Genomic DNA, 27,935 nt, shown 5'->3' with positions numbered 1-27,935 from the left:
TCCCTGGAGGGAAGAATATGTCTGTGTTTCATGGAGAAGTTTGTTTACTGCAGGTTTGGATACTTAAATGTACTCCAAGCTCCAGGTCCATATCCAGGACTTTTGTATATGAGGCTGTGGGAAATGGTAGCAGTGAGTTTCCCCAGGTCACTCCTTCTCTGCATGGGGCTGTCTGAGGAAGGTCTTAAAACCGGGTCCTGGCACTGATGCTCCTCCCTCAGTGAGACTCCTGCGATCCCGTCTTCACACAAACACACGCTCGCACAGAACACAGAACTCTCGGCAACTTTTATGAGCCTCAACATGGCAACCCTGCCTCGCTTCTGATTCCAACGAGAGGCAGGGACATCGACGCGTAAGTCACAGCTGGGGCAGAAAGACAGGAAGCTGCCACTGGGTCACATACTGCGCTTTACTACAGGGACGCCGCTGATCTGGGACCAGCTGGAAGGACAACATGGGTTTATGGACAGCACTGATTCTGGCCTTGCAGCTTCTATTCAAACTGTGCTCCCACGTGGAGGCCCAGGCTTTGGGTAAGTGCTAATTTAAAGTGTTTTAGCCCCATCACTTTTCTGAAACGTGTTTTGATGCATTGATTGGTGATTACATCAGCACTGGCTTCTCCTGGAGATAACAGATAGTGATGTGCTTGGGTTTTATTCATTTAAACGTGAGCACACACACACACACACACACACACACACACACACACACACACACACACACACACACAGAAAAACGTCTTTGATATTTTTTGAACACTACATTTTTCTGACATCCTGCCTCTGATGCAATCCTCCATTTCAATATCTGTCATAAAAGATTTAATGGCTGCACCGGTGGGTCTTTTAACACACTCTGTATGAGTTCAGTGCATAATGGATAAAGCAGACAGTGTGAAAGGGAATCAAACGCAGGTCCAGAATACACAAAGGATTAGACACGGTGTGATAGTCGCTTAGGTACAAATACAATAACAAACGTCCCCATCGTGGGTAAAATCCTCAAACCCAGTGGTGTTTGAGACAGGAGGCAGACAAATAATAAAGAACAGACCCACCCACCATCTTCCTGCTGAAGTGAAGCCCACCTGTTTTCTCACATCTGCCCAGGCGACTCTGCCTGATTACTTCAGCCTTCACTTCCGCATCCACTCAAACTACGTCCCGACCGGGTCTCACACATGGGAATAATCAGACGCGACCCGGACTCAACGTGAAACTCCAAGTCGCATGTACACACAGACGCACGCGCTCGCATAACGTGCAGCTGGAGCCGACTGAGACTCTGCGTTCACGCTTTATTAGCTCCTTTCACAGCGCCTCTCCTCCGCGCGTGCAATAATCCCCGCAATCTTTTGGCGGCGGCTGCTTTGCGTTGCGCATAAGTGCCGATCCGCGGGATTCGTCATCGGTGATTTCCCTTGCAAATTGCTCATTGTCTGCGTGACTGGGACCCACGGTGCACGAAGAGGAGCGCGACCAAATGAAAGCCGCAATAACCGGCGCGAGGCGTCGCGCTCTTTGCACGCGTTCCGGGGGTTTATTGATCAACAGCAGCCTCGCGGTTCACGTGTTTTTGTCTTAAGCGAAGAAAATGTTTTTTTTTTACACTTTACATTACACAATAGAACAGCTCCTATTAGGCTCCACGCATCTGTTGCGAAAGTGCTCACAGATTATGTTTCATGCAGGCATTACATCATAACTGCGAGTGATTTATCTCTAAACATTTCACTACTATAAATCACAGTGTTCTACATACAAACTCTCAGCGTTAGGTGGGTTAAGCAGGGAAGAGAGGAATGTCAACCATCCGTAGCTACAATAGCGATGTGTGACCTGACAGATTTATACACTGGTGTTGGGGAGACGACAGTGCTCTGGATTTTTTTTTATTTTTTTTTATGGCTTTCAGCAGAACCAGTTTTACGGAGCCTGAAATCAGAGGTTAATCAGGGGGTGAAGTGAAGTGCTTTCTCAGGATCTCTGTAGTAAGACGACCCAGACCCACACAGGCCCCCGTGTGTGTGTGTGTGTGTGTGTGTGTGTGTGTGTGTGGCCTCAGGTTAGAAATCGAGATTTGATTTGAGAACAGGGTGTAAGCAGCATTTAATTCAACCAGAAATGTGTCCGCGGACCAGGGGCAGAGGTCTGGAGAGGTCTGGGCCGAGAACGCTGTGTCTCCAGGAGCATTTGGGAGCAATTTTGCTCCCTCACGACAGAGAGCCTTGCAGACGGCTTTTAGGCTACTTGTGTATTCATGATGTGCACAGATGGTTGACTCCAGATTCACTGGAATCCTCTGGTGGCCTGCCCAGCTCCCGTGTTGCGTTATTAAAAGAAGACTCTTAGCAAAAGTGCGAGTGTCTCCTTAAACACAGCAACAAAAGCAGCAAATGACTTGTGACTGAACATTAATACAGCGGAGTGCGATAGAAAACACCAGTCGCACTATGTGAGATTTCAAAACACGGCTCCTTGTGGTTTTCTCCCGTGCAACTATGCCAAGTTCCTTCTGACTGACAAGAGCAACAAACACTGGGTCAACATCATCACCATCGTCTCAGCTCCGCTTGTGTTTACTCTGAACAGAGCTCGGCTGCAGGCCGTAAATATTCATACGCCATCATCCATTACTCATGTGCTTTCCTCCTTCTCGCCCTCCTGTCCCTGTCAACAGTCTATGATCTGCTCACCTCACCCGATTGCCTGCCAGACCTGCTGCAGGGGGGTCTGAGCGAGCAAGGGGTAAATGAGGTCTTCATCCTGACCTCCTTCAAGCTGCAGCCCAAGTCCGGGGCCACTGTGTTCAGCCTGTACAACCCCAGGGACAACAGCAAGTACTTTGAGTTCACGGTGATGGGGAAACTCAACAGAGGTGAGGAGAGCGTGGATGCTGCACGTTCCATCTTCGTCTTTCGTCCTTCATCGTCAAGTCTCTGGACAGAACAGCCCGTAACGCCTTTCCCCCCCGCCCCCAGCCGTGCTGCGCTACCTGCGGAGCGACAAGAGGATGAGCTCCGTGACCTTCAACAACCTGGTGCTGGCCGACGGCCAGCTGCACCGCCTGCTGTTCCACCTGCGGGGCCTGCAGCAGCAGGGGCCCGGCGGGGTGGAGCTGCACCTGGACTGCCGGCTGGTGGAGACGGTCAGGGATCTCCCTGCGGCCTTCCAGGGTTTGCCGGCGGGGTATGGTACGGTGGAGCTGAAGACCATGCAGGCCAGAGAGCAGGTGAGCCCCCACTCACAGCATTACCATACAATAAGGATTGTGTTCTGCATGTTTCCAAATGAGTGGAGTTGTGCATTTGGGTTTGTTTTTCAGGAGAGTTTAGATGAGCTCAAGCTGGTGGTTGGAGACTCCTTTGAGAATGTTGCTTCATTACAAGACTGTCATTTCCAACAAAGAGACTCTGTTCAAACTCTAGGTAAGATTGTTTCTGTGGAGGTAAACATCCGCGTAGACGGACAAGTGTTTCCCAGCAAAACAAACAGCAGTTGTCAGAGGGACATGAAGTGCCAACGGTGAAAATCCCCAACTTTAGTTTCAGTCAAAACAAACGTCCTTTTTTTAGGGGTCAACACAAAGCAGCTGTCAAATCAAATGCTGGAGTTAACGAAAGTGATAAACGAGCTGAAGGACGTCCTCATTCAGCAGGTAAATACATCAGAGCAAATATACAACCATTCCCCTGAGGCGGCTTCGATCACCCCTGACCCCTCGGCTGCTTCTAAATGTGTGTTTAACCCCTTCGTAGGTCAAAGAAACCTCATTTCTCAGAAACACAATCTCAGAGTGTCAGGCCTGCGGTACGTCAGCAACAGTCATGTGCAACATACACAATAAAGTCTGTAGAAAAGGAGCTGGAGAAGCTGCGATCATTTTCCGTTCCAGGTCTGGGTGGAACGGAGGAAGTCAAACCGAGGTGTGCCCCCGGCGTCTGCTTCCGGGACGACATGTGCATAGAAACAGTGGACGGCGTGGAGTGCGGCCCTTGTCCCGATGGCTACACGGGGGATGGCTTCAACTGCGACGACGTGGATGAGGTGAGACTGAGAGGGAGTTTGGTCCATCCAGCCGTTTCCATAGCGTACACATTTAGGCATCTGAGAGACTGTGTATAAAACAGGTATATTGTTGTGTATGTACTGTATGATACATTAGTATTAGTAATAGTATTATTGGAGATTTTGTTTTTATCTAAAATAATCTCCAGTGTTGTGGAGTGAAACAAGAATAGCACCCAACAAAGGGAGTGAACCAGGGATGCATCTCTGCTGAAGGTCACCGCGGCGACCGTGTTTGTTCTTTTAAAATACATAGCTGTAATACAGTTCATTATCCGCTATGATCCTGGGAACGACGCTCCACAAAGGGCTTTGTTTTTTCAAATTGGATTTCTGAGTGAGCGGACAACTTTTGAATAATTCAGAGCTGGGATTTCCAGGTCTTACGGGGCGCATGAGAACTTCCACTGACTGGCTTCGATTAGTTCTTGGTGAGAAACAGAATCTGACAATGGGATCGTCTATTCTACAAGGGGACGGTGTGATGTGGCAGGAACAGTAGGACCTGCTGGAAGTTAGTTGTGACTGAGGATGTGTGTGTATCTGTCGTTATGTGTTTGCGCTGACCTTTTTTTTTTCAAGTCTTGGCCCCTTCACCATTCTCTGTGTAGCATGAGCGCCCTCCAACCTTAAAGCTTTCGAGGGAGAGCCGTGTACAAACCATTTTTCACTGGCTTTAATGGCTCCCGTCCTCCTTCCTCCAGTGCCAGTTTAACCCCTGCTTCCCTGGAGTGAAGTGCGTGAACACGGCCCCCGGCTTCCGCTGCGACGCCTGTCCGCTGGGCTACGTGGGGCTGCCGGTGGAAGGAGTGGGCATCGTGTTTGCCCAAACCAACAAACAGGTCAGAGTTGAAAAAAAAGACAAGAAACCAAAGGGAATAGGGATCTTTTAAGACTCTTATTTTCCAATCCAGGTCTGTGATGACATTGACGAATGTGAAGGACCCAACAACGGAGGCTGCACCGACAACTCCATCTGTCAGAACTCTGTGGTGAGTTCACTCGCTCGTCCACTCGTCTAGTTTTAGCCCAAACAAGCTGATGGACAGCCGCCGCCGTCGTCTCCTGCGCAGGGCTCCTACCACTGCGGCACCTGTAAGACGGGTTTCACGGGGGATCAGGTGAAGGGCTGCAAGCCGGAGATCAGCTGCGGCAACAGCCTGACCAACCCCTGCGACGCCAACGCCAAGTGTGTCCTGGAACGGGACGGATCTGTGTCCTGTCAGGTAGAATTTCACCCGTTTCCCGCACGCGAACACTAGCTGCCCGCCGCCTGCTTGAGCAGCTCCACTCGTCTCCTCAGTGCGGAATCGGCTGGGCCGGCAACGGCTACCTGTGCGGGAAGGACACGGACATCGATGGGTACCCGGATGAGAAGCTGAAGTGCAAGGACGCGAGCTGTAAGAAGGTGAGCAGAGCGGCAGCAGACGCTGCGCTAAACGGGCCTTAGCGCTAAACGGGCCTTAGCGCTAAACGGGCCTTAGCGCTACACGGGCCTTAGCGCTAAATGGGCCTTAGCGCTAAACGGGCCTTAGCGCTAAACGGGCCTTAGCTCTAAAAGGCCTTAGCGCTAAACGGGCCTTAGCACTAAACGGGCCTTAGCGCTAAACGGGCCTTAGCTCCAGTCTCCCGCTGTGGCGCCTCTCCGCAGGACAACTGCGTCTTCGTTCCCAACTCCGGCCAAGAGGACGCAGACAGGGACGGCCAGGGGGACGCCTGCGACGACGACGCCGACGGCGACGGCATTCCTAACGTGCAGGTGGGTGCCGGCGCTGGGCCTCGACAAAGCCCCGAAGGTCCGACCGGGCAAAGTGTGCGTCGCAATGTCGCCTTTGTGTGTCGCAGGACAACTGCTGGCTGAGGCCCAACGTGGACCAGAAGAACAGCGACAAGGACAGTCACGGCGACGCCTGCGACAACTGCCGCATGGTGGACAACTCCGACCAGCGCGACACCGACGGCGACGGCAAAGGGGACGCCTGCGATGACGACATGGACGGAGACGGTACGGGGGGAGAAATTACATCACCGCCGCTGACGCTCAGAGTTACATAACCGCCACTGAAGGCATCTGCAGCTATTACAGCGTTCTCCCCCTTCACATTTCGCTCCGTGCTTTAATTATACAAGAGTAACGGCAACGCGGCGCATCTTCTCGGGTCGTGCTGCAGAAATACATCAGTCACGTTTCGAAGGCAGCTAAGTCTGAGCAACGGCGCCGTAGAACACGTGAAAGCCCGAAGCAGGCTCAGCCCAGAGCGAACGCACGCTTTGATCATCCACCGCTCTGATTACACCTTTAAAAATCCCCACAGGAGTTAAGATAGTTTTTTTTTCCTCTACTGCTGCTGCTTGACCTTTAGCTGGTTGTGCTGCTGCTGCTGCTGCCTCCATGGGATGAATAAGAAATTGCCCCTGCTCCCTAGTCTGGCGATCACTCACTTAGAAAATGCAACAGTGCAATCTAGTGGTGAAACCACAAACCACACATTGTGGATGTGCAGCAGGGAAGTCCTGTAATTAACGTTTATGTCTTCAAATTGATTAATTTGTCTTTGAGGAAACCTAAAGATCCTGTTTATTGTCAAGTCAAAATCCCTGTTAACTGCTGCAGGTTAATATTCTGTTAATTAAGTAAGTAAAGTGACAGTAACCCTTAATTAGTGTTGTAAGCGGATGAGGGTGGAGGAGGCTAAACAACAGTAACCACCTCCTCTGGACACTCAGGTCTGAAGAACTTCCTGGACAACTGCCAGCGTGTTCAGAACCGGGACCAGCTGGATCGGGACGGAGACGGGGTGGGAGACGCCTGCGACAGCTGCCCCGACATCCCCAACCCGAACCAGGTCCGTCCCAGCCAGGCCCTGGTTCTGGTTTCCTGGAGAAACGGTACCAACGTGCTTCTATTCACTCTCTGCTCCTGTTTCAGTCTGACGTGGACAACGACCTGGTTGGAGACTCCTGTGACACCAACCAAGACAGGTGGGAACGCTGCCACATTGTCTGCTGCCGACGTGCGCCTATTATTTGTCCCCAGGATCTCGAGTGCCACAACTTTCCATTCTCTTGTCCTCATTTGCACTGTAGCGATGGCGACGGTCACCAGGATACCAAGGATAACTGCCCGCTGGTGATCAACAGCTCCCAGCTGGACACCGACAAAGACGGACTGGGTGACGAGTGCGATGACGACGACGACAACGACGGGATCCCGGATGTCATACCTCCTGGACCCGACAACTGTCGCCTGGTTCCAAACCCCGACCAGACGGACGACAACAGTGAGTCCGAGACGTGTTAGCGCGTTCACGGAGCTGCCAATAAAAACAGGCTCCGACTCTATTGTTGATGTCTCTGGCTGAAAATCAGCGTGGTGCTCAGTGATAAACGCTCATAATTTCATCCCGGCCTCCAATTTGTCCCTGAACGCTTTCTGGCCGACCTTCTGAATTGCAATTTTACACCCACTCCCGAGATCAAGGAGAGCAACCGCATTAAGTGGCAATTTTGTCCAGCAAAGCTTCATTTTTTTTTTGCATCCATCTGGCCTTTTATGAAGTTAGTGAGAGCGGAGTGTAAGCTGAACCCAAATGGCGTTTGATGGGTAATTAAGCAGCGCCCCCGGGTGCTGGAGGATCGTCTCTCACCACGTGCTTGTTTGTTTGTTCTCAGGTATAATTGTGTCACGTCTGAGTCTTCCTCCTCTCTGTCGTCTCCAGGTGATGGCGTCGGAGACATATGCGAGTCCGACTTCGACCAGGACAAAGTGATCGACCGGATTGACAACTGTCCTGAGAATGCTGAGATCACCTTGACGGACTTCAGAGCCTATCAGACGGTGGTGCTCGACCCCGAGGGCGACGCTCAGATCGATCCCAACTGGGTTGTTTTGAACCAGGTGAGATGACAGTGGTGGGGTTTCCATCTTTATGTGAAGCTGAAAGAAGCTGTAACAATATGTTTATAGTCACGCACCTACACAAAGGTACAATTCCTCTCTCACACTCAGGGAATGGAAATTGTCCAGACCATGAACAGTGACCCAGGTCTGGCTGTTGGTAAGACCGATGTCCTCTACATGTGTGATATGAGTCACATATAATGTTCTTGGAAATCCCCCCCGACCGTGAACGCCTCACTGATCCCGCCGTCCGTGCTCAGGCTACACAGCTTTCAGCGGTGTGGACTTCGAGGGGACGTTCCACGTGAACACGGTGACGGACGACGACTACGCCGGCTTCATCTTCGGCTACCAGGACTCGTCCTCCTTCTACGTCGTGATGTGGAAGCAGACCGAACAGACCTACTGGCAGGCGACACCCTTCAGAGCGGTGGCCGAGCCCGGCATCCAGCTGAAGGTCAACTCGTGTCACCTCACCAATCCCCAGCAGCACATTCACACCCATCTATTTTTAACCGCTGTCATATTTTCCACATTCCAGCCTGTCTGATTCACCCCCTCCCTCCTCCGTGCCTCTCTCAGGCTGTGAAGTCCAGGACGGGCCCTGGGGAGCACTTGAGGAACTCGCTGTGGCACACGGGCGACACCAACGACCAGGTGCGCCTCCTGTGGAAGGACCCCAGAAACGTGGGCTGGAAGGACAAAGTGTCCTACCGCTGGTACCTGCAGCACCGCCCCCAGGTTGGATACATCAGGTAACTGGGACGAAGGAGCAGCATGTTGATGATGGAGCAGGACCAAGGCTAAATCCACGGCTGCTGCTCGTTTAGGGCGAGGTTTTATGAGGGAACGGAGCTGGTCGCGGACTCTGGCGTGACTATCGACACGACCATGAGGGGAGGACGCCTCGGCGTGTTCTGCTTCTCGCAAGAAAACATCATCTGGTCCAATTTGAAATACCGCTGCAACGGTAAGAGGACGTCATCATCATGTGATTGCATTTAATGCTGCGACTACAGCAGAGCAGCATCCGGGCCTGTGATTCCTTTCAGCTTATTCTACCTGCACCAGACCAAAGCAGTTGTGGCTGGGCTTGGTTTTAAATTCTGCTGTGGACCCCTGTCTCTTCCCCCCACAGACACCATCCCTGAGGACTTCCAGGAGTTCAGCACTCAGCACGGCGTCGACTCGCTCTAAGGTCAGGAGGGTCGAGGCGACGCCGGCTCTCCAGAGATTCCAGCGCGTGGGTGTGTGAGCGTGTGCGAGAGGGAGCGTGGGCGTGTGTGGGCGTCTGTGGCCCCGTGTATTGATGTGTACAGGTTCTGTGCATGTGTGATACGTACTGCGTGTGCCTATTATTGTGTCTCGTTCCTATTCTGACTAATCATTTTATGATTCCAGCCTTATAACCAGCACAAACCAGCCCTGCATCAGATGTCTTCTGTATTGATCACACAGGGGCCATGCTGCACTGTGTTTAACTATCAGCGTGGTATTTTTACCCCTTTTGTGGAGGCAATGAACAGGCTCACTTTTGTATGACTCAGACTCCGCCTTGTCTCACTGTAGATGCTTGACTTAGAGCTCAGCGTATCTGTATTTTCTTGTTGAACCCTTCAAGCTCTTGAACATTTCTCGTTTGTAACCATGAACCTGGTCAAAATAAAGGGCTTTAAAATACAGCCACGGTTTTATTTATTCTAAATGTGATATTATTAGAATTATTTTAATATTTCTTTTTCTTGTGGTAATGTGTTGTTTTCCTGTAGCAAACTGTTTATTTAGGAAATGCATCAAAACAGCCACTTTCTCAGCGATCTCCTGCTTCCTCACATAATTGGCACCGTCTCCTTTTTACCAGGGAGAAGTTTCTGCCGAAACAAAGGCTTCTGTTTTGCTCGAGTCGGAAATACTTTCCTAATAATAACATTCCTGCTCCTGATTAGCTGCTGAGATGAAGAGGGAGACTTTGGTCTCTGCTCCTGGCAGGGTTCCGCCAGAAAAGAGGCGAGGAGGCAGCGTTTTATTAGCTTTCAGCACAGGAGGAGACGCTACGTGAAGATTTGAGCTTTTGTTCATGGTACGAATGTATTAGTTTAGCAGCTAGCTGGTTTATCTTCAACTCCAAAAGGTAAGAAAGGATTTGTTTGTTTTAATTTGAGAATAATGAGAATGAGAATAATAGCAAAACCAGTGTAACTAGTACATTTAAAGTTCTATTTGCTTTTATGTTCCTATTAGTTGATTTTATTTTAGGAATATTTATTAAAAAACATAATTCAATGAATAAAATGATCAAAACAGTCACATTGATCCTATTTATAATTTATTAAAACTAATCTTTGTTCATTTATAAGTTAAGCTAAATCAGTTTTGTACCCAGCCTGAACTCAAAAAGTATTAATTTAATTTAAAAAAATAACTTTCACATTTTACATTATTTGAATGACCAATTTTTCAATGCGCATGAAATGTTAACTCCAAATGCATATTCACAACACTGAAAATAAACAAGGGATCTCTAATCATAAGGGAAATCCCAATAATGTTACGGTCCCATAAGTCTTTGAGGGACATCAATGGTTAGAAAGCAGCTCATGCAAGTGATTGGTCATTCTCTGTCTCCTCACTCACTTTAAGATTCTGCAGGGTTGCGCTCTGTCGCTTCCACATTTGTGGTCTCGTTGGAACAATTGCAGCATAGAAGAAAAGATGCTACCAGCAGAGCTGGAAGATCAAGAGCTTCAGCATAAACACACGCAGGCCTGCATGCGGAGAACTGTGACTGAGGATGTTGACGGTAACAGTGGGAAACTCTTGTGGAAGGCCGCTTTGATCGCTCCTTCACAAAATGAAAAAAAAAAAAGAAAATAGGAGGAAACTAAGTGGCAAACACAGGCAGCGAGGCTTAGATTCAAGTCGCACTTCTTGGGTAAAAAGGATTCCTGTACAGGGAGTAGAGCTCTTTGTGAGCAGCAAAGGAAGGAAGGGTGGACATACATAAATATAACATGAATATACAGCAATCAGACATAAGTTAGACTCCTGTCTATGTCGTGACCCATGGAAGGTTATGAAGCTTGCTTTAAAGTGGGGCCTTCCTCCAGCACATTCTTCCAGGGGTTTTAATGCTATGCCTGATTGGTGTATATACAGAAATATAATAAAGAAAGTAGCAAAAGAGCAGCACAGCAAGATTAGGGGCGTTAGAGGACAGTAGGGTCAGAGAATGTGCCAGCGGCGACGGGCCGTGGTGCTGTTAATGACACCAGCTGCAGCTGGGAGGAAGCTTACGGTTGATGCTTGATGGTTGGGGTCCTGATGCAGCTCAGCGTCTTGCCAGAGGGGTGTTAGCGTTAGCTTCCGTCTAGGTTGGGAGAGGTCGATCATGATCCCCGCTTTGCTTCCACGCTGTGGAGCCATGTACAGTAGCGTGACAGCAGCAGACGGCCGCCTCATGGTCCCCGGAGGCTGAACCATCGGCACGCGTCTATGGGGTCATCTGCACAAATGAAGATTATTACACAAGTATTTGTACGATTTACTGTGTCACACATTAAAGCTACTGTGCTAAACCGACAGCAGACATGGACAACAACAACCTGCCTGCGTGTGAGGAAGCTCTGGCTCCGACTCCGACTCCGACTCCGGCTCCGGCTCAACCGTGTCTCCGTAGAGCGGTTCAGCTTTTCAGCGGCGACATGCGTCTCTGTGGACAGTGGGTGAAAAGTAGGCGATGAAATGAAACCGGCGCGTGAATCCAACTCCAATGTGGAGGATAAAATCTGAGCCCTCTGCGACAGGACGGGTGGCGGCGGTCCAGCTGGTGGACTGGACGCTGCGAGGCGTTGCCCAGGTGATGTTCGTGAACAACCCTGTGAGCGGCCTCCTCATCACGGCCGGCCTCTTCCTGCAGGACCCCTGGTGGGCTGCGAACGGCCTGCTCGGCACCCTGGTCTCCACCGTTTCTGCCGTCTTGCTGCGTCAGAACAGGTCGGGTGTCACGGAAGGAGCCTCATGATGGCCGTGTTCGGCCGCTCACGTTGGCTGCGTGTGTTCCCTCCACCTCAGGGAAGCCATTTCAGCGGGTTTATACGGCTACAATGGAACCCTGGTTGGCGTATTGATGGCTGCGTTCTCCGCCAGCGGAAGCTGGTACTGGTGGCTTTTACTGCCAAATATCTTCATGTCCATGATGTGGTGAGTGTTTTATTTGATTGCATGTCATGATGCTAGTCAGTCCAAATCAAACTACAAGCAGGACAGAGCTACTAATGTCACACAACACATGGTTCCTACATAATCAGTGCAATAATTACTGTCTCATGAAACATCATCCATCCCATACTTTATGTCAACGTTGCTTGTTCATAATTGCTCTGTTGATTAGGACAAATCAACCCCACAGCTCCTCCAGCAGCATATTAATTAACTCCAATTAAACATCAACAATCAGGGTCTGATTGCGACATCGGCACGTCGCGCTCCTCCTTTCTGTAAATGAAGCCAAATCAGTTTTAATGCAGCAATCCGCCCTCCGCGGTCCGCAGCCCGGTGCTCTCCAGTGCTCTGGCCTCTGTGGCCGCGACGTGGGACCTCCCCATATTCACCCTTCCTTTTAACATCCTGGTGTGCCTGCACGTCGCAGCCACGGGGGCCGCCCACCCCTTCTTCCCTGAGGTACAGCCCCGCTGTGTGCACGCACACGCACACACACACACACACAACCACACACACACACACACACACACACACACCCTTTGATTCAATGCAAACTCCAGTCTTTTCCTGCACATCCAGGTGAGCATCCAGCCCAACCTGTCCTCTCCTAATGGCTCAGTGGCCGACCTCAGCATCTCCCAGGTAACGGCCGTGACGCTGAACCAACGGGCTGAATCGCCGCATATGTCACTTCCTGAATGAACTGTGCAAACGCTCTTCCGGCAGCTCCTCCTGTCGGTGCCGGCTGGAGTCGGCCAGGTGTTCGGCTGCGACGGCCCGTGGACAGGAGGCCTCGTCCTTCTGGCCCTGCTGCTCTGCTCGCCCACCATTTGCCTGCACGCCTTGGTGGGCTCTGCCGCCGGCGCGTTGTCAGGTAAAGAACCCGTTTCTGCTGCAGTTCTGGTAGAAATGCCTGTGATGGAGGTGAGCGACGCTCGGTGGCGTGTGCCGCAGGACTCGCTCTGGCGGCGTCTCACAGGGACGTGTACTCGGGCCTGTGGGGGTTCAACAGCGCCCTGTCCTGCGTCGCTGTTGGAGGCGTCTTCTATGTCCTAACGTGGCAAACGCATCTACTTGCCCTCACGTGCGGTGAGACTGACGAGCAGCTCGATCGAGTCTCTGCTGGAATTTCGCAGACATAACTTTAATGTGTGTTTGTTCTTTTGCAGCTCTTTTCTGTGCGTACATGACTGCAGCTGTATCCAAATCGATGTCTGTGGTGAGTAACGACCTTTCCCAGCATCACCCGGCGCTCAGGAGTCTCTCGTATGGTGTGTCACGCTCCTCTCTCCCCCCTGCCTCCCCCCTGCCTCCCCCCTTCAGCTTGCATTACCGGCCTGCACATGGCCTTTCTGCCTGTCCACTCTCATCTTCCTCCTCATTTCCTCCGAGACCCCGGCCATCTGCAGACTGCCTCTGTCTGTGGTCTCCTACCCCGAGGAAAATCTGCGCTACCAGAGACAATTAAAGGCCTCGGAGAAAGCGCAGCAGCGTCAGCACGGCGGTGGCCAAGAAGAGGCCCCGCTGAAGGAGAAGCGGCGAGTCCAAATCCCAGCCAGCTGGGGAGAGGCGCTGCAGTGAATCTGGATGAGGGGAGGAGATGCTCTTCCTCTCTCTCCTAGTCAGACACATTTTTGGCCTTTTCTATCTTACATAAGAAACTGTGTTATATAAAATGCCAGCAGCGAGGTGCTCTAAATGGCAAACATTTGTCTCTGCACTGCACCTGTTCTGCACAGCAGGGGGCAGCACTTCTCCAAGAAGAGACAGGACCACTGTGACTGCAGAGCTAACGCTAATTCTGAGGAGGTTTGAATGAGTGACCACAATTATCTCACTACTTATTGGCAATAATGCATATTTGATAAAGATTTAACCTCTCAGGCAGTTTTGTGTTTTCGTTTACAGCAGTTGTCAATCAACCAAGCCCAAGGAAGTCAAAATGACCTCTTTCTCCCTATATACCTTTCTAACACAACTATAGCGGTTGCTAGGAAATGATTGAAATGCAGCTGAGCATTGCATCAGTGCAGACACTGCTCCTCCACCAAAAACTCCCTCTTCTCTGCCGGCAATAATCCATCACTGCCTCCTGTACTGCAATCTGCCCCATTGTTTCCTCTAATCATTTCTCTTGTCCTCTCTTTTGTGTTCCCTACTCTCCCTCTAGCGCAACCTAACATATCTTTCTAAACCCTTTTTTGCACATCTGACTCATCCTCTACCTGCCCCCCCCCCCTTGTCTCACCCTTCTGTTTCTCATCAAGACAATCACAGCCTCGGTAAAAAGAGGCTACCAAGATGTCGACTGATCAAATATTCAGAGCTCTGTCCAAGTCTGCATGTATATTTGCATTTATATATTTATGTGTGTCTTTATTGCCATCTGCCCGTCTGTTTATCTGGTGCACCGAGACATTCGGTCTGGCCAGTGGGACACATAAGAGACAGTCACACTCCCAGACATGTGTGGGAGCTGCAGTACATTAGGAGGCAAGGCGCGAGACGAGGGTAGGGGATGTGTCTGAAAATGAGAACATCTAATTTTCTTGCCTGGTGATAAAATATGACTTGTTGTGACTGATTTGTTTGCCAGAACATCTAATATGCATTTCTTTTTTCCCTTCGCCCTTCATTTGAACCCAAACGCTCAACGGAGCGGTTTTGCGGTTTTCCCTGCATCGCCGGGGGAAACTTCAACACTGTTGGTAGTTCCTCTCCTGTCTACCGGTGCTGCTGGGCAGAGGTGACCTTGGTCTGTGGCTTTTACTGCAGCCTTTCACACAGCAAAGATTGAACCCAGTGACTTCTGAGGGACGGGATAAGTGCTGGCTGTGGTTTGATGGTGTCATTTCCCCCCTTGTGCTAGTGCTGTGCGCTCGCAGCAGTGTGATTCACCTGCAGACAGCACCGACTGCTCCCACAACACATAACTGGGGGAAAATGAGACAGAGCTGAACCCAGCGCATCGTCACGTAGATCTGCTCCAGCTGAGAATAAGGCTGAGCTCGTCTCAAGATGTAGGTCGAAGTGTTTTATAACTGGAGCTAAAATAAAAACATATGTAACGTCCAAGTCTGATGAAAAACCATACATGTAATCACTTAGAACAGAAATAACCTGCACTGCATGAGGTCAAGCTATATTACCCTGCCTCCTTGTGGCTCCAGCATCACTCAGCGCCGTACAAATTATATAAACAGGCACCTGAAGTGCTCTTATCGCGATGCGTTCAATGTCTACATCAACCATTACATTGCTTTTGCTCTAACCCTCCCTCAGTGAACTGATTTCTCTACTTAGCTTTGGCGTTCGCTCCACTTCACAGATGGACCCTTTGACATTCTCTTTGTAGACTTTGTTTGTGCGACTTCACAGCTTCATCGATGGTGGCACAGCGTCCTGGTCCAGACACAGCAAAGCGCCACGTTTCACAGATGGGACAAGGTTCCTGTGCCCGTTTGCTTGTCACAACACAACACTTCATTCAAGTCTGAAAAGTTCCACTATGGTCTTGTTTATCTATAAAACTCCTGTAATTGGGCCGCATCAGCTTCCGCCTGATAACTTTTGTAAACCTTTCTAGCCTGGTGACCATCATTGAATCACCTAAATAAACTAATAAACTTCTCCACCTTCAAACTGACTATGGTACGTAAATTAAGCTAGATCCAGTCTCCCATAATTATGTAACCCAGACACATTAAACTAGAACAGATGAGTGACACATGACACATTTGTCTTTTTTCCATATTTATACGTACTAGCTTACAAAACAAGTTGTACAGATGAAAAGAGGGTAAAAATAGACATGGAGCTTGTGGCTGTTGGGTACAGCTACTACACAATGTGTGAGAACAGCAAACAACACCATCAGAACACTGGGCTGCATGTACTGTAAGCTGTCCGCCTCCTCGGCGCCCAACAATAACAGTGTCAGGACAGCTCGCTACTTTAATTAGCATGATTTTGTCTGAGAGTGACAGGCAACTTTGTATCTGTTTCTATAAGAGCGCGAGTGTGAACGTGTGAACAACAGGCAGCGACACAGTCAGACTGTTCCCGTGGGCAGGAAGAATGAGCGCCGTGAAAGAGGCCGCTCTGATTCACTCCGCTCCGGCTCAATGTGCGACTAGTATGTAACGGCTGCTATGTGGAGCATGACGCTCCCGGCTCATCAGATCCGAACCAAATTTGTCGGCAGCTTCCTGTGAGATGAGGAGAATCCCCTGGAAACTCCGGCCTCTATTGGATGCGCGGAGCATCACAGCGGAGGAAGCATCGCCATGTATGTGCGCCGCCTGTGACACCCATTTCCATAACCATGGCAGCGCAGTGTGCTCCGTGTCGTAATGCTGTAGTATGTGTAGCGCGCTCTCTAAATAGAAAGAGTGACTCTTTCTCAATGGGAGTTGAAGTGTCATCCAAACAGATGACTTGCTGTGTTTCATCCACAGAGTACTCATCCACAGGAACATGTGGGTCTGAGATATTTTTGGAATTTCCATTTACACGTTTTATTTATATCTAATATCTTCTGAAACATGCCGTGTATCACTTCTACCCCTAAAAATTGGATATTTATTTTCCACTAGCTTAGGATTAAATAATAATAATAATAATAAAACCAGAGTCTGAGAAGTCCTCAATCTTTTTTCTGGCTCTCAAGCTCATTTGCATCTTTAAGTCAATCAAATATAAGGTTGAGTTTGAGGTGACGGCGTGAATTTTCACAGGAGGAACATGCGAACGCTTATGAAACAACAGGGCTTCTTAACACATCCAGTTACATAACTTGGTGCTGCCCTTTTCTTCCACAGCTGTTTGCCGTTGGAAAGAAAGCCTCTCATTTGCATGGGGTTGAATTAATTGTCTGCGCCGCGCGTTACACAATTCCTGTGCAGAGCTACAGGGGCGGGTGAAGGCATTTGCATGAAAAAGGCTGTGGAGCCTAATGGCTGCAATAATTGCTAGCTTTTTGTGGCTTGTTGACATTTTGAGAGAAACTACAGTCAACGGAACAGTCGGGTGTCAAGTTAATTCCAAGTCTAAAATAAAACTTTCACCTCACCTTGAGTGAGTCGTGTGGCAAATAGAAAATGCATGTGCATCCAGTCATATGCAAAAGTAAGTAAATAGGTTATTTAGTAAGAAACCAAAATAAAAGAATAAAAAAATAAAATAAATAAAATTCTTCATCAGCCACTCACTCCTATTAGGTTAAAACACAACCTTTCCATCTAACTATTTATTATCCCAACCTCTCATCCATCTCAGATCCCAGCTGGGCAACAGCCCATCACATCCTATGTGACATATCCATGGCCACTAATGATCCTGGCTGCATGTCTTCAGACTGCAGGAGGGAGCCAGTGTGTGTGGAGCAAACCCATGCAGACGATGGAGAACATAAACCTTCCTCACAGGCTTTTCGGTGAAGCATCCCCTAAGCCTTTTATTGCAGTGATGCACTAGATATCTTTTATCAATCTGAAGGTGTCTTCAATCATTACTGGTGCTATTAATTATATTCTAGTTGACCGTGTCGACCTCAGTTTTTCCTCACAGCACATTTGTGACTTCTAAAATTAGAAACTGTGGCTTAAAATAGCTATGTAAGTTCGGTAGTCGTGTTCAATTACAAGTACAAAGTGTACATGAAATGCCACTTGGGGGGGGGGGGGGGGGGGGGGGGGGGGGGGCTCCATCAGTGAGCGGTGCTGTCTGGAGGCTGTCTGGGCTCCATTAGAGTTTTTTTTTATCTACATGTCTGGCTGTTATGTTCTGTCTACGGAAGAAAGGACTCTATGTACCGTGTCGTGACTGTCTGCTCGGCTCTGCTTGCAAGAACTCCGGAAGCATGTCTCTTGATGGAGAAGGAGGCTGCAACATCCGCGTGATCATCGCCGGAGCGCCAATGGCTTTGCGCCGTGCAAGCTGAGGACACCGGCATCCCCTGCCGCGCGTGAGGAAATGGGCGGGCCCGGGGAAAGCTCGGTCACGATGCGTGGGTGGGCGAGTGTATAGTAACGGAGCCGCCGCGACAGTATTTAAGCAGAGAGCCGAGGAGAGCTCAGACAGGACGAGGCGAAAGCGCAGCGATTTCAGCACCAGCGCGACTGGACAGCGACTCGTAGCCCCACAAAACAAAGTCCACTCTCTGACCGGAGCCATGGTTCTCATCTGGACCCAGTTCGGTGTGAAGCACAAAAATGTCAATGTCAAGTGCAAAGTGCGGGTGATGCACAGGGGGGACAGCTCGGGCTCATCCTCATCAGCGGTGAGTACTTTTTTTAAGGTTGTGATCTTTCCGCATGATTAATACAAGCAGTTAAACGTTGGAGAGTATGAATGTGCTGCCACGATTCATTCTAAGCTTGTTACATAAGTAATTCACCGGCGTCGTCGGCTGCCGTTTATTTGCCGTGTCTCCATTCAAACGCAAGAGTCGCTGGTTCCCGTTCAGCCAATCGCTGGAGAGAATCTCGCTCTTCGGGGGGAAGCGCGTCGCCCTCCGGCGCGACTTCCCCCTCGTCTCTCGCGTTGTGAACCGAGCCATAAAATCCGCCGGGTATGCGGCAGTGTGTGCAGCGGATCAGGGTGTGTTCCTAGAGAGCGGTTCTGTCCTGGGGAGGATTTCCAGCATGTTAATAAGACACTGTGCAGGAGATGCTGTAGAATGGAGGATATGCAGCAAATGATATCATAGGATATTATAGTGTTTTATAAGCTGAAAATGCACATTTACATGCTTATTAGTGCCTCAGCCTTTAGGAACACCATGACACATGAAATGACCGCGTGCCTGTTTATTTCTGCAGGAGAGCACCAAGTCTGAGCAGGACACGCCTTGTCTGTCCATCAAACCCACGGGCAAGGACTTCTACAAAGTCCTGGGTGTCACCCCTGAATCCAATGAGGACGAGATCAAGAAGGCCTACAGAAAGATGGCTCTCAAGTTCCACCCAGACAAGAACAGCGACGCTGATGCGGAGGACAGGTTCAAGGAGATCGCAGAGGCCTATGAGATCCTGACTGACCCCAAGAAGAGAAGCATATATGACCAGTTTGGAGAAGAAGGTGAGGGTGAAAAAGAGTTAACGCCTCTGCGATGTCACTTGTTTAAGTCAAGTATCATCAGTCCATCACAGTCGAACTTGACCACGTGTGCTTTTCTTTTTGTAGGGCTTAAGAATGGAATGTCGGTGGCCGGCCAAGGCAACGCCTTCCACAGTAATTTCCCCAGTGATCCCCACGCCACCTTCTCCTCCTTCTTCCACGGCTCCGACCACTTCGACATCTTTTTCAGCAACGACCAGGACAGCGACGACGACCTCTTCAACCCCTTCCGGCGCTTCCCCTTCAGCCACGTGAACGGCTTTGCCGGCGGCGAGGGCGGCCTGCGGCGCGGCCGGCGGCGCCTGCAGGGCAAGGCGCTGGTGCACGACCTGCCGGTGTCCCTGGACGACGTCATGCACGGCTGCACCAAGCAGGTCAAGATCACCCGCAGCCGCCTCAACCCCGACGGCCGCAGCCTGCGCTCCGAGGAGAAGGTGCTCAACGTGGTGGTGAAGAAGGGCTGGAAGGCCGGCACCAAGATCACCTTCCCCCGGGAGGGGGACGAGACGCCCAACAACACCCCCGCAGACATCACCTTCATTCTCAGGGACACGGACCACCCTCAGTACAGGAGAGACGGCTCCAACATTGTCTACACGGCCAGCATCACCCTCAAAGAGGTGAGTTTCCATCAGACCCCCACAGAGCCCATCAGTCAAAATGAATGATGGACTTTGAAACGTATGATTAGTCTATAAGTAGAAACGCAATGTAATTTTTCAGCCTCTTACACCTACACAGAACTCCATCCATCACTTCTCGCCCTTTACATAACGGTTAGATCACAATCTCTAGAAACAGAGGAGTCAATAAGAGCAGAAGACATGAAGCAAATGCAGGGCGGGGGATCTCTTCCATTATAGTGCGGGGACGGAACACAGTGTTCCCTTTTGGGCCTCTGAGCCTCCCATTTACAACAAGCTGACAGACCCCCACCACCAGAGCAGCAGTGGCCCGCCAACGCCTCGGTTACCTCACCGGCCCCTGCAGAGCGCGAGAGCAGGAGCTAAATTTAGCCCGAGCGCTGACCGCCCCCACGAATCGCACTTCACTCTGCCTCCCAGCTACTATCTGTGCCGCAGACTCCTGCCTCTACAACTCAGGCTGAGAGGCAGCGTTTTTTTTTTTTTTTTTCGGCTCGCTCCGTCTCTGGCTCTCACTTCGAGCCGCCCACACACAGATTAGCAGGGTAGCAGTCACAGAGACTGGCATTTCAAAAGAGCTCCTCCATCTTCCCATGGCTCCCTTCAGTCACTGAAACACTTCACTCCCACACACAGCCGGTAAATAGAGCAACGATTATAACATCTGTACCACTGACTTGTTGCATAACACAGAAAATCACTATGCCTCAGCAAGACAGACGTTCCATATTTATCACTTATGCAACTTGACACCATTAAAACGGGCATCTAACTGTGCACCTCAATCAAGGACTAATCAGGCCACTCAAAACGCATTATGAAACTTGCATTAAGTTTGACCAAGCTGTTGTTGTTCCCTTCGCCTGCAGGCTCTCTGTGGCTGCACAGTCAACGTCCCCACGCTTGACAACCGGATGATGCCTCTGCCGTGCAGCGACGTCATCAAGCCCGGCGCCGTCCGCCGCCTGCGGGGCGAGGGCCTGCCCATGGCCAAGAGCCCGTCGCAGCGGGGCGACTTGGTGGTGGAGTTCCAGGTGCTGTTCCCCGACAGGATCCCACCACAGTCCCGGGAGATCATCAAGCACAGCCTGGCGCAGTGCTAGCCTGCTGAAACCCACACGGACTGAAGCGTCGATTGGCAAACACAGCCGCGCCCAGGGTGCTATTTACACAACCAATCGCAACCTCTTATTGTGTTTGGGGAATGGCAGGATCGAGCTGTGCTAGTTGTGTGGGCACGATGCACAACAACAATGACGACGACGATGCCGCAACAGCAGTGAGTTCAGAGTGGGGTCTTTGGTATCTGAGGGCATCCGTGGACTCGCTAGCCTTTTAAAAGCTTCTTGGCTAAACAAGTTATCTGTACTGTTATACTTGCAAACCTCTAGCAGGATATCAGTGTGCTATTCAAGTCTGTAAAGACTTCCTTAATACTGAAACATGGAAATGTGAAAAAAAATCTTTATTATAGTTATATGGTGTTCATATAACTTATCTTTTGCATCGATTTATTACAATACTAAGTTTTACTTGTGTACAAAGATCTACTTTGTGTACAAATGACAAACACATTGTCTCTAAGAGAGATTCACCTGTCAAATGTTCTATTGAATGATGAAATGTTTGTACATACTCTGCAATGAGCTGTTGGTGTATTATTAGCTGGCATAGACATGTGTGAAGGCATGGGAAATAAAGAATAAATCATGAGCTTGTTGTCGTTAAATGCATATTTTGCGTGAGTCGACTACAAACGCGTCTCAAACCATCGAACGCAAACCCAAGGTGAGAGCAGCGCAGACGTGGGTGGTGCGGTGGCGCACGCTGCCACCTAGCGGCCGTTCGCTGCAACGACACCCCCAAACCACCCAGCAAATAATCGGACACACCTGTTGAGACGTGATTTATGCGGCTGACAACCGGTTCCGTCCTACGCTGTCGTCTCGGATCAAGACCCGGCTTTGATAACGTTGACAATAATAATCCACAATGGTGAAGAAAGGGGCCGTAAACGGCGACAGTAACATCTGGAGACAGTCGAGGAAGCAGGCTGGCCCGCAAACAAAGTGGAGCACATTAATTGACACATCAAACCACGTGTGCGCTCAGACGCAACGCGAAAACGCAAGTGCACCTTCCTTAAAGTGAACCTTCATGCCCCCCGGGATGAAATGTCGCAAACAAGTCAGGCCACGTCATCAGATCTGACTGAGGCACAGCACATGACTAATTTGACTCTGGTCGTTCTTTTGCTCATACCGTGTGTGGTCGTTCTGCTTCTGCTCAACTGCTTTTTCCTGGGTTACAAGTTCCTGGTCCTGTCCAAGAGCAGGCAGCGGCGCGAGGACACGGAGGAGCTGCTGTTACACTCCACCCTGCAAAGAGTCCGAAGGATGCCCGACGTGGCGTTCTCCCCGGTGCAGGGGGGCAGAGCCTACATGTCCCTCTCGGAGCCGGTCCTGCCGCATCCCGTCACCTCATCCCGGGCTTCTTCCAGGGAACGGGCCGGTGCGGACCACAGGATCCGCCTTCTGAGGCCCGATGGCGCAACCGGCTCCGGCTCCCTGAGGGCGCCGAGCACCATCCGGGCCGCTTCCCTCGCGGGTGGGTTCAGTCCCAGACTGGACCTTCCGTCCGGGTCGAGGGCGTACGGCGTGAGGGCAGCGGGCTGGTGCAGGAGTGCGCCAGTCTTAACGCAGTCCAGCGATTCCGAGGCTGGAGCCAGGGTGCACCTCGTCCCCCCAAACTCTCCCATGGTAAGTGCCAACGAAACCTAAGTTGTTTGGCAGTTTCAATTGATAATATCATCCTGTGTATATTATTCAAAACCTGCTTTGAAGTGCTCCAAAGGACGTTTTTTTACTCTGGATTTTCTATGCAAAGTTTTCCCATAAAAGTAAAAACTAGATGCTAAATGAGTGTAATATTATATCTACCAGCACAAAGCCATTAGTGTAAACAAGGCTAAGAAATACAGTACTGTCACATGTAATCTCTGGTATCAAGAATCAAAGCGAGGTCTCATTTTTCCACAGCAGGAGACGCAGCATGTGGGTCACATCCGTCGGAGCAGCAGTTTTGAGATTCTGGCAGAACCAGACGTTGCAGTGCACATGTTTGGTAAAGCAGAGAGCCCGCCTTCAGAGATGTCCTGCCTGAACGCATCTGCAGTGGGTCCTGGGCTGGACAGTGACTTCGGTGCAAGTGCAGGTACAGTGCATTTAACCTCCATCAGCAGCATCATCAAAATGACTTCAGTAAGTTGCTTTCAGAAAGCACAGGAAAATGTGGTGGCACGGTTTCGTTGTAGGTGTCTCTCTGCGGATCCTCTCTGCAGACAGTGACAGTCTGTCCAACGGTGCGCTCGCTTCAGCGCTGGAGTGGGATTATTACGACCCCTGCTACGTCAAACAGAATAAAGTACCCAAACACAAACACCACAGACCTGCAGTGCACATTAAACAGTACTGGGTGTGACCTGATTCAGTTTTAAATGTTATCTATGTGTTTTATTTATTATGTTTAAATAACTTATTTGCAATTTGAATGTTTTTTTAGACACACTTTTTTCACACTAGTTACATTTGCCATTTCACGAGAAATTCACTTAGTCACTGTATTTGATCAAGTTGTCATTTACTTTGCACCTTCACTTATGTTATTGTGAAATGTTTACTTTGCACCTTTCACCTGTTAACAGTTGCCACTAATCTATCAGTTAAGCCGAATTACATTCACATGAAGATGTAAATTTACTACTAGTTTGAAATTATTTGATTCACTGAAAAGAATAAAGATTTATATTGCAATATAGTGCAACTTTTGTTTTTGAGGCCATGGACTAAAATTCTAGCTTCAAATGAAACTTTAGGGATTCAGGAGGGAGCATATTAAAGCTTCCACAATCACCTCTGAATTAATTTTGGAATAAAGCATGTCCCATCGTCCCAATCAGACTTCACAGGGGGCATAGAATGAAGAAAACTGATTTTGACTTTTAATGAGCTTTTTAAGTGTTAGATTATTAGTTATGCCTGGAACAAATTTAACATGAATAAATATACTTTTTTAGAAGTATTTTGTTGAAACTTGTATTAATGAGTAAAACAGCATTGAACATTTTCAATAAATGAGTAATCTGATGCTTGGAGATTTGCTACAAATATTGGTGTAAAATACAGGCAGTCACCAGTAAGAAGAAAACTCAACATGAGTTAAATTACTGCAGTATAACGATACCTAATTATGGCAAAGAGTGAACTGTATAAAATGTTTTCAGGAAATTAAACAAGTTGCTTAAAAGGGGAAACTCTACACTGCATTATCTTTGGCATTTAAACCTTTTAGTCACGTTCAGTTAGACCTAAACATTATAGTGAGAGGTATTTATAGCATAAATATTTCATTCAAAAAAAAAAAAAAGCAATAACTGACTCAATTAGTTGAATACTTTATTCTGTTAAGAGATATCTGTACAACAAAGATGAAGTGCCACTTGTGTTTTGTTCTGCACTATGAAAAGAACCAGACCACTTTACCAGACTTTACTCAAAGCTGGAGAGGAAATTCAACACAATTTGCTTAAGCTTGGCATCGGATGCCTCTGAGATCTTGCCATCGGCCCTGCAAATAAAACGATATTGGTTATAATACATCTACAACACAAAACAATGAGCCAACCATAAGAGCGCATGCTTACCTGATAGCTGCCAGCAGGTCTTGGTGCTGGCTCAAAATGTGCTGCAAGAACGCCTTCTCAAATTTAGTGATCTTGCTGGGCTCCATTTTGTCCAGGTGTCCCCTCACACCAGCATAAATAACTGCTACCTGTTCTTCAATAGCCATGGGAGCTGTATACAGTCATGGACAAGACAGGCACATACATTTTCTCAATAATGTGTCTACATGTTTTATTAAACAATGGGATATAGGATGGATACTCACAGTACTGTCCCTGTTTGAGAAGCTCAGTCAGACGAACGCCACGGTTTAGCAGCTGCTGAGTGGCAGCGTCCAGGTCAGAACCAAACTGAGCAAAGGCAGCGACCTCACGGTACTGGGCGAGCTCCAGCTTCATGGTACCTGCCACCTGGATGTTATATTTAAATCAGAATCAAAAGGATGTTCAACGCAAATACTGAGACTGCAGAATATAAGCAGCACTAACCTGCTTCATGGCCCTAGTCTGGGCAGCAGATCCCACACGCGACACTGACAGACCAACATTAATAGCAGGACGAATACCCTTGTAGAAGAGCTCAGTTTCCAAAAAGATCTAAATGACAAAACCGTGTTTAGGGACGTTGTCAAGGATTTGAATTTAAATTATGTCTCACACGCACGCACTCACACTCCTACCTGTCCGTCTGTGATAGAGATAACATTAGTAGGAATGTAGGCAGACACGTCACCGGCCTGTGTCTCAATAACAGGAAGGGCTGTGAGGGAGCCGCCACCAAAGTTGTCGTTCATTTTAGCAGCTCTCTCAAGCAGACGGGAATGCAAGTAGAAGACGTCTCCTGGGTAAGCCTCACGACCGGGGGGGCGACGAAGCAGCAACGACATCTGACGGTAGGCAACAGCCTAGAGAAAGGCAATAGATCATGTCAAATTTTAGGTTAATTGTTATAATTTTTTAGAGCAACAGTTTTTTGCATTACAGTTGCTTAGTGCATTTGACAAATAACTACCTGCTTGGACAAATCATCATAGATGATGAGGGCGTGCTTGCCGTTGTCTCTGAAGTACTCTCCCATGGAGCAGCCAGAATAGGGAGCCAAATACTGCAGTGGTGCAGCATCAGAGGCAGTAGCAGACACCACGATAGTGTACTTCATGGCATCTGCATCAGTCAGCCTCTTCACCAACTGAGCCACTGTGGATCGCTTCTGACCGATGGCGACGTAGATGCAATACAGCTTCTTCTTCTCATCAGTTCCATCATTGAAGCGCTTCTGGTTGATGATCGTGTCGATAGCGATGGCGGTTTTGCTGCACAAACCAAAGGTAAGTAGTTCTCATTACTGCGCTTTGGTGCCAATAATAACAAACGTGAATTTACAAAAAACTGTTAACTGTAGAAATTAGATTAAATATTGCAACAGGGCAGTATGACATTTTTAAAAAAGATTCTTTTGTACCTCCCTTGTTTGCCACACTTAACACACGATTGAGACTACAAAGAACATCAAATGCTGCCATCTACTAAATAATTCACTGCGAGTTGAATCCTCTTACCCAGTCTGTCTGTCTCCAATGATGAGCTCACGCTGTCCACGACCAATGGGGACCAAGCTGTCCACAGCTTTGATGCCAGTCTGCATGGGCTCCCTCACTGAGATACGGGGGATGATACCAGGGGCTTTCAAACCCACACGCCTACGGGTCTTTGAGCCAAGAGGGCCCTTGAAAGAGGGGTGGGAGAGAAAAAAAAATACAAAAATCAGGAATGAGATCAAACAATTGCTTTGGGAGAAGACCATTCAATGTCATGACATGGCAACATGCTGGAAGTATTTTATATGGGAACTGGTATTAAAACTAACAGTAAATTGTTACCTTTCCATCAATGGCATTTCCCAGAGCATCAACAACACGTCCCAGGAGCTCTTCACCAACAGGAACATCTACAATAGCGCCTGTTCTCTTGACAATGTCGCCCTCTTTGATTAGCTTATCATTACCAAAGACCACAACACCAACATTGTCAGGCTCCAGGTTCAGAGACATGCCCTGCACAACAAAAACAAAAAAAGTAACGATGAACTGCTCTGGGCTTATGATTAGCTAAATCATCTAGACAAAAAATACTCAAAAGTGAAGTGCATACAGTGCCTTTGAAAATAATATCCACTTAGTACAACAGGTAAGCCAAGACTTATCACTTTTACCTTCAGACCAGAGGAGAACTCCACCATCTCCTCTGCCTGCACATTCCGAAGACCGTAAACTCTGGCGATACCATCCCCAATGGACAGCACACGGCCAGTCTCCTCCAGATCAGCACTCGTATCAGCTCCCAAGATCTTCTCCTCCAGAATGGACGACACCTCGGCTGTGCCTTTGTAGAGGAAACGTTCATTAACTCTAACTAAACTCAGCCAACATTTCTCATTATATGCGTCTTATGAAACAGCAGAAAATACAGACCTGTTTTTTGCAGCCATGGATGAGTTGTGTGCAGATTCTTGGCTCCTACACATGTTGCAGCAACGTTCTTGGATACCTTTACATCAAATGAAGGGCAATGTAAGAGTTAGCTTGAAGAACACATATGCAGCGAAAGTTAGTTTAAGCCTGACCTTCAAGAAGAAATCCCATTCGTCATTTGTCACAATCAAAAACTGCATTAACCTTATACGTTATATAAACTACGAAGTGTTAATAATGCACTGTAGTGTAACGAGGGTGGGTTGTTGTCGTCCGTCATCGACTATCGTTAGCAGTGGATAACTAGCAATGTGAAGGGCCCGGAGTCCTCCGGTGCAAAGAAGAATGCATGCGCAAAATCATAGATTTTTTTATTCTATTCCTAAGAATCGTGAACTCAGATAAAACAACAAAGACGTTAATGTTGCTTACAATTCCAGCCCGTCGAGGTAGAGTGCGGGCAAGGGCCGCTGCAACACGAAATGACAGCATGTTATCGTCCTGCTAGTCGTACCCTGCTACCGTAGCAGAGAGAAGGATGGCGGATACAGGCGCCGATTAGTAGGAAGGTCACCGTGACCCGGAAGTACTTCAGAATAAACCTTTTCTATGTTTATCATTTAGAGATGTAATAACACTTCATAAATTACAAATATATAACTCACACATGTCCAATATATCGACTGTAACTTAGGTAAATATAAAATAAAATAAATAAAAATAAAATAAAATATTTTTTGTTTAAATAATTTGATATAATCAAGTGCTAAAGAACCAACATATGATCAAAATAAAATTGAAAATCTGTGAATCCTTATATTGTTC

General features: G+C 48.7%; 5 protein-coding genes and 1 long non-coding RNA gene across 6 annotated transcripts; 4 read left to right on the top strand and 2 right to left on the bottom strand.

Moving 5' to 3' along the window:
• The first annotated feature begins 211 nt into the window (after window positions 1-211).
• Window positions 212-9,656, top strand: thbs4b (thrombospondin 4b). Its single transcript, XM_029170001.2, has 22 exons — window positions 212-536; window positions 2,686-2,883; window positions 2,987-3,237; window positions 3,331-3,433; window positions 3,581-3,663; window positions 3,764-3,815; window positions 3,901-4,052; window positions 4,778-4,915; window positions 4,988-5,065; window positions 5,147-5,299; window positions 5,377-5,481; window positions 5,725-5,832; window positions 5,919-6,078; window positions 6,801-6,919; window positions 7,003-7,055; window positions 7,161-7,354; window positions 7,793-7,971; window positions 8,083-8,131; window positions 8,235-8,431; window positions 8,557-8,729; window positions 8,805-8,944; window positions 9,113-9,656. Exons 1-22 carry the CDS (start codon window positions 458-460, stop codon window positions 9,169-9,171), a joined length of 2,823 nt encoding a protein of 940 aa, XP_029025834.1. The 5' UTR covers window positions 212-457; the 3' UTR covers window positions 9,172-9,656.
• A 984-nt stretch (window positions 9,657-10,640) lies between these two features.
• On the top strand, window positions 10,641-15,841 carry LOC114867378 (urea transporter 1-like). The gene is given in 11 exon segments (XM_041073045.2): window positions 10,641-10,774; window positions 11,560-11,703; window positions 11,778-11,967; window positions 12,046-12,174; window positions 12,525-12,654; window positions 12,775-12,837; window positions 12,922-13,069; window positions 13,150-13,284; window positions 13,365-13,414; window positions 13,519-13,728; window positions 13,730-15,841. Coding segments are annotated over 11 exon segments (1,344 nt in total). The 5' UTR covers window positions 10,641-10,686; the 3' UTR covers window positions 13,787-15,841.
• Window positions 10,768-21,991, bottom strand: LOC114867384 (uncharacterized). The gene is made up of 3 exons (XR_003787852.3): window positions 21,851-21,991; window positions 11,577-11,683; window positions 10,768-11,476 (listed from the first exon to the last, which is right to left on the bottom strand). It is a non-coding gene; the product is annotated as an uncharacterized LOC114867384 (long non-coding RNA).
• zgc:122979 (uncharacterized protein LOC641576 homolog) lies at window positions 18,242-21,671 on the top strand. Its single transcript, XM_029170011.3, has 4 exons — window positions 18,242-18,475; window positions 19,017-19,275; window positions 19,381-19,934; window positions 20,828-21,671. The coding sequence occupies exons 1-4, from the start codon at window positions 18,368-18,370 to the stop codon at window positions 21,059-21,061; spliced, it is 1,155 nt and encodes a 384-aa protein (XP_029025844.1). The 5' UTR covers window positions 18,242-18,367; the 3' UTR covers window positions 21,062-21,671.
• On the top strand, window positions 21,976-23,774 carry hwa (huluwa). The gene is made up of 3 exons (XM_029170013.3): window positions 21,976-22,717; window positions 22,997-23,171; window positions 23,272-23,774. Exons 1-3 carry the CDS (start codon window positions 22,133-22,135, stop codon window positions 23,436-23,438), a joined length of 927 nt encoding a protein of 308 aa, XP_029025846.1. The 5' UTR covers window positions 21,976-22,132; the 3' UTR covers window positions 23,439-23,774.
• Window positions 23,775-24,395: 621 nt separating this feature from the next.
• On the bottom strand, window positions 24,396-27,698 carry atp5fa1 (ATP synthase F1 subunit alpha). The gene is made up of 11 exons (XM_029170002.3): window positions 27,543-27,698; window positions 27,111-27,186; window positions 26,852-27,021; window positions 26,520-26,693; window positions 26,199-26,365; window positions 25,652-25,952; window positions 25,320-25,544; window positions 25,129-25,236; window positions 24,906-25,050; window positions 24,661-24,811; window positions 24,396-24,584 (listed from the first exon to the last, which is right to left on the bottom strand). Exons 1-11 carry the CDS (start codon window positions 27,600-27,602, stop codon window positions 24,506-24,508), a joined length of 1,656 nt encoding a protein of 551 aa, XP_029025835.1. The 5' UTR covers window positions 27,603-27,698; the 3' UTR covers window positions 24,396-24,505.
• Between the last annotated feature and the right edge of the window lie 237 nt (window positions 27,699-27,935).

The sequence above is a fragment of the Betta splendens genome, chromosome 12 (assembly GCF_900634795.4).
Source record: "Betta splendens chromosome 12, fBetSpl5.4, whole genome shotgun sequence".
Taxonomy (NCBI): domain Eukaryota; kingdom Metazoa; phylum Chordata; class Actinopteri; order Anabantiformes; family Osphronemidae; genus Betta; species Betta splendens.
The sequence above is the reverse complement of the archived record's forward strand: the minus strand, read 5'-3'. Positions and strand labels throughout refer to the sequence as shown.